The following is an 11,304-nucleotide window of genomic DNA, read 5'->3' as shown; positions in this document are numbered from 1 at the left end:
TGAGAGGGGCGGGGGGCGCCCGGCCCGGGGGGTACCGGGGTGCTCGCTCGGCGGCAGGAGAGCGGAGCGATGGTCTCTCAGCGCGCCTCTCTTCTGCGGGGGAAAAAGAGGTCTCCGAAGGAGAGGGGGAAGGCACATCTCTAAACTAACGCGTCCGCAAGGTCCGCCGGCTAAGAGTGGGAAAAGGCGGCGAGGCGTTCCCGTGCGTTTTCTCTCATGCCAATCCGTTAAGTAAATGGATAAATCCTGGCAACAGCGCCCACAAAAGAGCAGCCCTGTCAGGTCAACAAAGCCGCCCCGTCTGAGGCTAGTCATTTTCAGCAGCAGAGCAAATTCCCGCCCCCTCAGGAACTGCGGGATGATGGATGGGACAGACATTCATCTTACCTGGGAGATGACAGGGCTCGGAGAGTGGCAGTGCAGGGGGCTGCAGCCTTTCCCCGAGTCCCCGCCGCCTTGCCCCGACTTTTGTTCGCGCCGCTGCCGCTCCGGCTGCGGGGGGTAGGTGGGAAGCTTTCGCCTCTGTGAGAAAACTCGGAGTGGGCCGGGGCGGGGGGGAGCAGTGCTGGAGAAGCATCAGTTTGCTAGAGCATCTTCTCCCGAACCCAGGCTCTAAAGCTGCCAACGTGCCTGATCCATCCTCCTGCAGAATGTGGACACTCAGGGAAACCCCGCAACACAGGCTATGCCAAGTACAAAAATAAGGAAGCAAGAAGAGGAGCGCTAGCATGTAACAGCTTGGCGCCCCGCCGCCGGCAAACGCGGTTGAAACAGCAAGTTACTTTACCGTCCTCAGTCACTTTAAACCCGAGAGCCTGTGGATCAAGAATGAAATCCCTAGTAGACCAGCCTCAAGCTGTAGAACCCCTCTGGTCACACCAGCAAAAAAAGAGAAAAGGTTCATCATCCCTTCTCATCAAGGAACAGCAGCTCTGGTATGAATAGAAAGGCAAAGGGGATGTGAAGGGTTGCAGCAGGTGAGAGCCTCCTACCACCATGGATACTGAAACAAAGTTCAGGCAGGATTTTGTACACAGGTAAGATGAGGCTTATCAAGGACCCAAAGCAAATTTTCCACTCCTCAGTGAAGAAAAGTATTTCAGGGGAGCAGTTTATCTCACTGCTTGCCGACAAAAAAAATGATGGCTGGTGTTGCCCTCCTGCCTCCTCCTGCTCAGAGCAGAGAGCAGCTTCCTGGGGAATTGAAGATTATTCTCACCTCGCTTGGTTGCCAATTCCAGGCCAGAGCCCCAGCACTTCTTACCAGAGTGATCAGGCATTTGGGATTTTTCTCGGGAGAGTCTCAGCCAAATTTTTATGCAACAGAAGCTTAGCCCTCTCAAGCCCCCTACTTCAAATCACGTCACTTACAAAAGAGAAAATACCTTATAGAGGTGGCTTATGATGCTGGTAGGAACCTCATGGATTAGCTATCAGCTGCACAATTATGTAATTTCAAATCCAGTTGTTTAAATACGCTTAGAAAGTTTGAAACTTTTGCTACTAGTAAGTAAAAATGGGGGGAGGAGGGGCATCTTTTCTCATTTTTAAGTACTGTATTATTTTTAAGGAACAGTGGAGAAGAACATATTAAAACCTCTCATCATTGATAAAGGGTCTCACCCATTCGGTGATGGTCACAACGGCTGGTCCACAGCTGGAGCATCACGCCACAGCCAGATGATTTATCAAAGACTCCACAGAAAGTCCTGGCACAGAAAGGTTCCCATCTCCCTTCTGCAAGGATAGAGAATAAGCACCAGTCCTGCCCTGTGCTGCCATCTCAAGCCCCTGCCCCCCCCCTCCTTTCCCTAGAGCTGTCAAGGGAGTGTCTGGATGGTCTTTGTTGAAATAGGTGTTAGATGCTTCAGTCCTACAGTTCAGATTTCTCTCCCCTGCCCAAAGGAAGGGAGAGGAATTCAACTGAACTCCCTGGCAGAAACAGACATTTCCCAATGGGATTTTTTACTTGGAGGCATCCTTTGTTTGCTTCCTTAATGCCAATTAGCTTTAATCCCCAAATCACCAGGGTCCATTTCAAGTAAATCCGGAAAGGAAACCAGGATGAAACCGAAGAAGGCGACTCAGAGTCTTACTGCATGGGAGAGTTACAAAGAATTAAGGTGAGAGATGTGACATCGCGGCAGTGTAATTTCCTCATACCCGAGGCACTAACGAGCCTCCCCTCATCCTGTCCCCTAAACCCTCACTCTCAGGCCCCCAACCCCAACACAAGCAGCACAAAAGACATGACACAGCAGGGGTCTGTGAAACGGCTTCGCTCCTCCAGCCAGCGCATGTACCCAGCTGCAGCAAGTGAACTCCACCCTGGCAATGATTCGCCACTGCCTTGCAACTGTTGTGAGCAGGGCTGTCTGCAAAGTGCTTCATACCAAAGTCGTTTCTGAATGGAACCATTCAGATTCTTGAATGGCAAGCTGCAACCTAACATTTTCTGCTTTCAGACCTTAAGGGCTGCACTCCTGTTACTTTCAAAATGCCGTGATGCAAATCAAAACTTGTAAGGTACACTTACAATTATTTTTCCTCTGCTCTGAAGGGGAAAAAAACCCCTGTATTTTTAGTGGAAAAATGGCTTCACTTGAGATGGTGAAACTGAAAATATACTTTGTGCTTCAGGCAGTCTGGCACATCCTTTATCTTGGGTCATTTTTGTATAATAACTTTTGTATCTTTAGTACACAAATTGCAGGGGGAAAATCACTTTGAAATATTAAACCAGCAAACACTGACAAAGTATCTGGACTATTACCTGCTACAGAATAATTTCATGACAAAACCCATGATTTATTTACCATGAGTTAGTGAGATGCAGTAAGAAATCTGTGAGAGGTAAGAGAATGCAGCCTTTGTTTTATAGTGGAGATGAGCCACAGCACAATAACTTCTCAGGTAAGAGGTGTGAGCCAGTTTCCATTACACTGAAACTCATATATTAGATGAAACCTTATTTTATATGCTAAGATTTATTATTTCCATCCTGCTCTCACAGCTAACACAGCAGGGAAAAGCAGGAAAGGAAGAGTAAGTTCTTGCCTGTATAAGGAACAGCCCTGGTTTAACAAGCAGGCAAGATGCATTTAACTGACTGAAGTTAAACATACTGACTGCACACATGCTCAAATTCGAGTAAAATTTACATTTTGTCAAACCTTTCTCAATTACCGTCGATGAAGAAACAAATGCAGCTTTAACAAGCTTTCAGGTCAGCTGGGACTGCAAGAACAAGTAGGTTCATGAATTCAAAACATGTTAAGGAGGTCAAGGAGAATAAAATCTTTGGATAGGGATTTTTGGAGGCTATAATACATAAGAAAAGTATCTGAAAAACTTGGTTTGAGCTGGTGCACTGAAAGAAATGACAGAGAACGTGTTTGTGAAAGATGGCTTCACAGCATCCAAAAGCGCAATTCCAGACATAAAAAAAATGCCTTTGTATTCCCATATCCATTTGAACAGTGTACCACTCTTTTCAGCAAATTACCGCTTCCATTGTAGAGCTGTAAATGGCCAGCTCTCTAGAAATCAGTATCATTTACTTTTTCAGGTTTTGTATTTAACAAAGACTAGGGACAGAACAGACAAAATCTGAAGGAAGAAGAGAACCAGCAAGACAATGCATGAAATTGCAGGCAAGTGAAACAACCCCAAAACAAAGAACCTTTGAACCAAGTATCACTCTCTTCCAGTAGAAAAAATAACATAAATGACTAAAACAAATTTATACTTTATAAATGTCCACTTTTATTCAAAAATTATTGCATATGCATTTACAGTTACTTAAGCAGCATACTGAGTGAACGGCAAATATTTACTGTAGCCTTTTAATCCTTTTTAGGTTTGCTGCTGGAGTCTATCACTTTTGCTTTATTTCCTTTCAATACCTTTGTCTGTTTTGCTAAACTAACAGGCTTCCCAATTATTAACAGTTTTCTAACAAACAATGACTGTAAACATAGTAAAACCAGCATGCCATTTTCCCTTTGAAGTTATTAAGTTGGATATTTTTCTGCAATGAAGTAATGACTCATTTTTTACAACTAGACTGAATCACGCTGTATACAGATAGTACTTATGACTTGCCAAGAGAATAATATGTTTAGATGGATAAAGCATTCACTTATGATACCTTCAATTTAAATTAAAAATACCACAGAAAAGGTGGGAACAATTCGTTGTATAGTCCTTATTAGCAATCAAGAGGCTAGGAAATTAATAACAGTGGTAGCACAAATTGAGATTTAGGAACAACTAACATAGTTTTGGTGACAATTAAAAAATACATATTTTCAATTTATCTGGTATTAGTAATGTCTCAGTTTAGCAGCACTAAACAATTAATACAGTCTCCCCCAAATAAAGGAAAAGATTACTTTCTGAATATAAAATGCCTGAACATGCAGAATAGTATTTCTATGGCTTCTGCAGAGGAAATACAGTTACTGTCCCAGAATTTCCACCTTCATACTGTTCCAGGAAGTATGATAGGATTTTACGTCTCATTTTAATCAGGTGAAGAAGTTTAGGAGCACCCTAATTTGAACATGCTAGTCATATTGTGCAGGAAGGGAGATGGGGAGGTGATAAGTGGGACTCAGAAGAGAGAGGGAGCACACTGCATTCAACATGGTATTCCTTCACCACAGGAGACAGGCCTTTCTGTGCAAAATTTGTAGACCTTTCTGTGGGATGGGCAATGCAAACAACAGACTGAACTTAATCCAGGCTGCACAAAATGAGGATTTAACAGCCCTGAAAGAAAACCAGGTATCCCTCCACCGTCTGGCCCCATTTCCCTCCTGCCAGGATTGCACCATCACAAGAGAGCGCGAGCAGGCAGACTAGCTCACAGCACTCTCCTTTCCTCATCTTCAAATTTATTTCCATGTCAAGATCTGCGATTTACTATTAGTCAGTACTTTGAACTGATGGATTAATTAGTAAGAGATGTTGGAAACTGTAACAATAAAGTCTGTCATTAACTAGACAAAGTGCTGAAGGTTTGGTGGACCACCACCAAAGGTCAGCATTTACGACCAGGCACTCTATAACAGTAACAATTATTACTTTTCTTTATTGCCCAATGGGGAAAGGTGTTCCCCAGTACCAGACAGTGCTGACTTCATAGCAGTGCACAACAGGTTATCCAGCCTCACTCTATGCACAGGACAAACACAGCTCACAGGAGCTCAACTGTATCGGTCCATTTAATTTTCAGATAAAGACTGAGAGAAGGAAAAGAGAGATGGACTGAGGAGGAGGTGACTTCCATCCTGGAATAAGGATTATCTTGTCTCATAATTAAATGTTATGTTGCAATTTGATTAATTCTGTTTTACAGGAAATAAATTAATTCTTCATCCAATGTATTATCTAAACAGGAAACATTATCAGTCACAGAGAAAGCTATTAGTCTGGTATTACTCAAAACATTTGCTAATCTGTGCCATATAGCTAAACCTCTGAGAGATAACTGCCACTAATTTCTAGTCTTAGACTTAAAAAAAAAATCTCAAGAAGCCAGTTCTTGTTTATAGCATGTTTTTATACCACTCAGTGTTAAAAGCATATATATTAGACACCTGTTACTCTATCAGAGATTTTAAATCAGGAACATTTTTTATCTGGAAATCCAGCAGCATCTGTCCAAGTGCTTTGCCCTGTAAGAAAAAAAAAAAATTCAAACCAACATTTCATGTTACTATTTGAATATACACCACCTTTATAAATTCTTAAAAATGGTTTAATAGGGTATTCTTCCTATAATCAGTGTAAGAATTCAGTATGTTTTGTGTATTTTATAAGTATATGTAGACATAAATACTCACAAATTTTGGGTGAGTTTTATCAAGCCTTGGATTGCAGGTTATCCCAAGATGTATTTATCTTTTCCATTTATTTGACTTACTCACTCATGAATCAATATAATTAAGTAAAACTACACAATTGAGTTTTCAAGCTAACCCTGAACAGACTTAATAGGTTCTTCAATTTGGTACCTAGTGCTAAAATAAACTTATTTTTGGTTCACTTCTGCTATCTGATTAATACATAGAATCATCTTATTTTGTCAACAGTCTTCTAGACTATGCTGAGATTATTTGTACACTTAAGCATTTCTCAGCCTATGGTAGCAGAACTGTGCTTTGCTGTAGCCACTGGATTGCCATATTAAGGAATCTCATCTTCAGGTTTAGATGTTTCAAACATTTAATACTCAAATTGTACACCTACAAAAAAATGTTAGTTTCAGATTCATGTAATGTCATCAACATAAAAGATCTCCTATCCATCTATTTTTATTTTTCAGATTTGCATTAATCATCAGTGTTTTAACTACCAGAGTCACAGGCTAAGCTGAGTTGTCATACAGTTAATGGTTCCTCTAAGTAGTAGGAAACACTTAATTTGAATTGTCTAGCAAAATTGCATTCTCCAAAACAATGACAGCCTTTTTTAGAAGCTGATTTTGCTAGTGCATCTAAAAACACAGGTAGCACACTGCAAACAGCATAACTGATTTGAAGACTCTTGTAATAGTTCCTTGTACAAAACTTTTTCACGAAGTATTCTAAATCAACTTTCTATTTTGATATAATCAACCCTATGTTGTTTTTAAACCTTAGAACAATTAAGTAGCTAATGTATATTAACAGGAAATTAAAAGGAACTAAAAAGGACAAAAACAAACACTTACAGTTCCAGCCCAAAAGTTGGTTAGAGAGACTGTGTAATAAGTTATAAGAGATAACTACATTAAAATCAATGCTTTGATACATGCCTGTGGGTCACTTCTTAGGGATGCTATGCCACCACCACCAAGGGAATTCTTCAGAACAAAATTTAATCCATGGATTCCTGGCAACTCATATCTGTAAAATAAAAACTACACACTGTGTCTTGGGAGATTTTGTAAGAAACATTTGTACAGAACATCAAGCAAAAGACAGCATGCAAAAATTTAATGCTTTTGATGACATCTCACTGCTAAATCAAGCCTAAAAGTTAACTGGAGATTAACATATGGCCTTTTCTGACTTCTTATTCCTTCCCCTTACTCCAAATCAACAGCCCTTAATAGTTTTAAAGCAGGACTATGAAGTAATCATTCTCCTCTTACTCATCTTCAAAAGTAATTCATTTCTAATGAGGTTGGGGTTTATACATTTTTTTATAGAAAGCTCCACAGGCAAGAGGTTCAAGATCCAATATGAACTCAGAGAACACAGTGGGCAGAAGGAAGAATTTTTATTATTTCCTAGATGTGATACTGAAAAATACAATCCTTTTCCTGGAACTCACTTTTGCTAACAAAAGCTGCCAGCTAATTGGGAAGTCATCCTCTTTATTACTGAGAAATAACTGAGACACTAAGTCAAACTCTTATGTACAGACAATTTTATAACAAATGAAAAGTAAAACTACATTTCAGTGCTTTCTTGGAGTCATGTACTTTGTTCAGGTAAAATTTTATTTTAGTGTGACAGACGTATGTTTCTGTTCCATTGCCACTGTAAGCATTTTTCCATCCTTGCTTTTGACTGGTGCAGTTCCAATTTGGAAACTTTTGTAGAAGTTTGGCAAATGGCTCTGTGGTTTCCTAACAAAGTTGTTTCAAATTCCATAAATAGGTCTACGGTATATTTCCATTTGCCTCTCCTTGCACAGTTTTTCAGTGTTTTGTCATCTCCCTTGTATTCTTATTGGTTTTCTTTCGTTTTGCCTTCCTCCAATATTTTCTTTGTCTAAGGACTCAACAGGTTTCTTTTTTCCCGTAGGAAAGGACTTAATAAGAACATCAGCAAGACATGAGGAATAATGGAAGAAGATGATACCCAGTTCTTGCTCTGTCTCCAGATGTTTGATTACTGCAATTTAAATCACGCTTCCTCCAACACCACCTATTTTTCTGTAGTTACCTATCTGATCTTCATCTGTTTGGGCCAGATTCTTCAAATCTGTCCTCTGAAATAGCTGGATCTTCTTGTAGTGCTCTTGTACTTCTGATTTTGTCACTCTGAGGTTTATTTTTTCAGCTCCTTTTTAGCATCGTGGAAGTTACAGCTGTTACTGATATTCACAGCTCTGTACACCCTTGTATGTTGGGCATATGACCCAAACCTTTCACGAAAGATGATTCTGCTGAGCCGCCTGGCAAACATTTCAGTTCTTGTTATACTCTGGCAAGCAGCAGTCATGGAGTGTCCGCACCTGTTTCCCAGGCAAGGATTTATCACTGTTCCTTCTATTCTTTCATTACCACATTCTACTTTAGTATTAACATTTTAGTTGTTAAGAAAAGAACTGGTGTTAGCATTCTGTTGACCTCCCTTGAAAACTAGTTGCCCGGCAATGTTATCATGCTTAAAGGCAAATTCATTGGGAAGGCAGGAAAGTTTGATTGATCCAACAGTGCTCTACTAGACAACAGGAATATGAAGAATAAAGTAATTTCCACAGTAAGTCATTGACTACATAGTAGGATCAGAGGACCCCACAAAATTTTCAACTAAAATACTCTATAAAAATTACCAGTAACCACATACCATGAAAGCTAGAGGTCATCCAAACTACTGCACTGTAAGTTTTACTCTGAAAAACTGGCAAAGACTTCCAGGCAGCAAGCAATTTCACAATTGGCAGATCTCTCCACAAGAACTACACTAATGGAATATGTATTCCAGAAGCTAATACCTCAGCTCTCAAAAGAAATTTCATGAAAATCAATCATTTAAACAAATCAGGAGAGAAATTGAAGAGCGTACAAAAGCAGAAGCAAATGACAAAAAGAGTGGAAGAATTTAATTTCACTTTCTGCAGTAATTCTGGCAGAGAGAGTATGTAATACAAGCAACAGATCTTAATTTGGAACATTGCTGAATGGCACATTCACTTCAAGTACTTTGAAGAAATATTTACAGTGAGATACCCTAGCTAAAAGTAGGATTACAAAATAATATACAAAGGTCAGCATTTTCAATATTTTAAGGCCTGTCTGAAGCATCTGAGCATCCAGAATATTTCCGCACAAAAAATACACTCCCAGAATAATAAAAAAAAAGAACTACTATAACCATCATAACAGTTTTATATTTTATAATGTTAAGCAGTAACAATACATTAACCAAAATGTTGGCATGCACTTACCCAGCATAATTATACAATCGTGTTTAATTAACTGAGATCTAAAGGAAGAAAATATTATCTAATTGTACAATTCAATCTGAAGTTTTAAGAGCTGTTTTAAAAAGCACAGAAAATAAACAAACCCTTCAAAGAATATTAAGTCTGTGACAGAAGCAAGTAAAACAAGGAAAATTCACTGTCCTAGCTGAACTCATGTTTATGCACAATGGGGTGCCTGCTTAACTACTTCCTTTAAAGTGCTGTCTGTACATATTCAAAGTAGTCAGGTTTCCCTGTGAATTTCCTGTTAAAATGCATGGAAATAATAATGGTACAAAAATATTTAATGCATTTAAATCAAGGAAAATATAGGATTCCTCCTATCAGAGGAAAGCAGGAACTGAATCTAAAGAGGTGTTTGCATATGCGATACACTATAGACAAGTATTTTTTTTTCCCCTATAATAAATATATGTACCAAAAAAAAGCAATCTAGAAGCAGCAGTATCCATGTTGCTTGTTCTTCAGCTCTTAGCAAAAATATCCCATGAGAAGAAATCAACTGTCACAGTTTTATTTCTGCACATTGGAATGCTCTCAGAATCTAAAGATGATAACCATATTTCAGAAGATGAAACCAGCAAATTCTCATAGGATAATTTTATTATCCTTAAATGAATGACTTAATACCACTAACTGAAAAGTTTTTTATTCCATATTTTAAGATTATCAGATGTGTTAAGAATGTACTCTGCATAAGGGAAGAAGCAATGACATAAACTTGGGGGTTTGGGGTACAGGGAGGTGGGTTTGGAAGACCATCTTTTGTTTTTATGTTATCTGAAAACCTGGAAGTTTTCAAGTTTTCAGTGTTCTCTGTCAAGATAATCCCACATTTTCTCTGTTTACTACACTTATTTATTTAGCTTTAATGAAAATGAAAGGCAACCAGCTGACAATCTCTATTCTGTAGTGAGGCAGAACCCTGGTTGGTATGATTTTGTAGCAAATCTAATACGTATTTTTTAATCACTCATAATTTAAATAAACAAAATTAAGGAAAATGAAGGAGTAAGCTAGCTGGTTTTATGACAGTTAAAACTAAAAAATAAACAAGTAATTTAAAAAGAAACTATACAATCTGAAGCACATGAGCATAATCCTTGTAATCCTAAATATTTCCACAAAAGGATTTATTCTTTTTACCCAGTAGTTTTTCAATTCACTCACAGAGCTCCATTATCACATCATTAAAGGAAGCCAAGGCCAGGAACAGATAATCTAATTAATCAAAATAAATTGGCTTCATCGAGACACAGCAAATTTCAACTTTTATTTATGAAGAACAACAATCAATCAGTTTCCAGAAATATCATTAGGAGTCATGACATTTTTGATTTCTTCCCTCCTCTGCTGTTTCAGAGGAAATTCAATTACATTTCTTGTTATGACAATTTATTAGATACATGTATTTGTTAGCACTTATGAAACAGTGGGTGAAATCTGCACTAAGCCACTTAGGAAGACAGAGAACAGCACTTTCAACTCAAAGATCAGGGGTTAAAATAACTCCAAGCTCTCTGAGTTCTGATCTGCACCTTTCTGGCTCAAGCTCTTAGAATAAACAAAAAGACAACAGTTTATCCATTACTCATGGAAATACATAATGATTTTGGCAGAATCTCCATATTTGCAGAGTATCTGACTTTGTAACAAAACAGGTGTTAGAAGACTGAATGGTATGTTGCAATATTAAGCTTTTGTTTGTTTTTAAAGAGAGAAAAAAGGTTTAAAATCTGTTGACTGTTTTACTGGACATCCTTAAGGGAACGAGCCATATTACCTCATGCTATAAGAACAGTATGTGTCTAATTTGCCAGTCCCCAGGAAACACCCTAAGCATCAGCCGAAGATACCATGAAAACAAAAACGTTATGTATGCTGTCTGCTAGCAGAGGATATTCTTTTGTAGATGAATACCAGATGAAAGTGTCCTGTTTAGGATGTATTCTCTTCCATATTTTAAAAAGGGAAATTAGCTGTGTTTTCTTCTTTAAATTCTGGCTTGGGATATGTGGCAAAGAAGTGGGTGAGAGTGGGCTACTCAAAGAAATACCTTCTCTAAAGTGAATGAACTTCCTGAAGATTAAAATGTTT

At 38.7% G+C, this 11,304-nt stretch overlaps 1 protein-coding gene across 2 annotated transcripts in view; it reads right to left on the bottom strand.

The window, feature by feature from the left end:
* Positions 1-3,745: 3,745 nt before the first annotated feature.
* LOC113479609 overlaps positions 3,746-11,304 on the bottom strand; it is a 62,045-nt gene continuing 54,486 nt past the window's right edge. For both annotated transcript variants that reach the window (XM_026847780.1, XM_026847781.1), the window contains exons 17-18: positions 6,803-6,893; positions 3,746-5,681 (exon numbers count right to left, since the gene is read on the bottom strand). In XM_026847780.1, the coding sequence (XP_026703581.1) occupies positions 5,607-5,681; positions 6,803-6,893 (166 nt within the window). In that variant the 3' untranslated portion in view covers positions 3,746-5,606. The remainder of the gene's footprint in view (positions 5,682-6,802; positions 6,894-11,304) is intronic.

This window comes from Athene cunicularia (assembly GCF_003259725.1).
Source record: "Athene cunicularia isolate RWA chromosome 4 unlocalized genomic scaffold, athCun1 chr4_part2, whole genome shotgun sequence".
Taxonomy (NCBI): domain Eukaryota; kingdom Metazoa; phylum Chordata; class Aves; order Strigiformes; family Strigidae; genus Athene; species Athene cunicularia.
The sequence above is the reverse complement of the archived record's forward strand: the minus strand, read 5'-3'. Positions and strand labels throughout refer to the sequence as shown.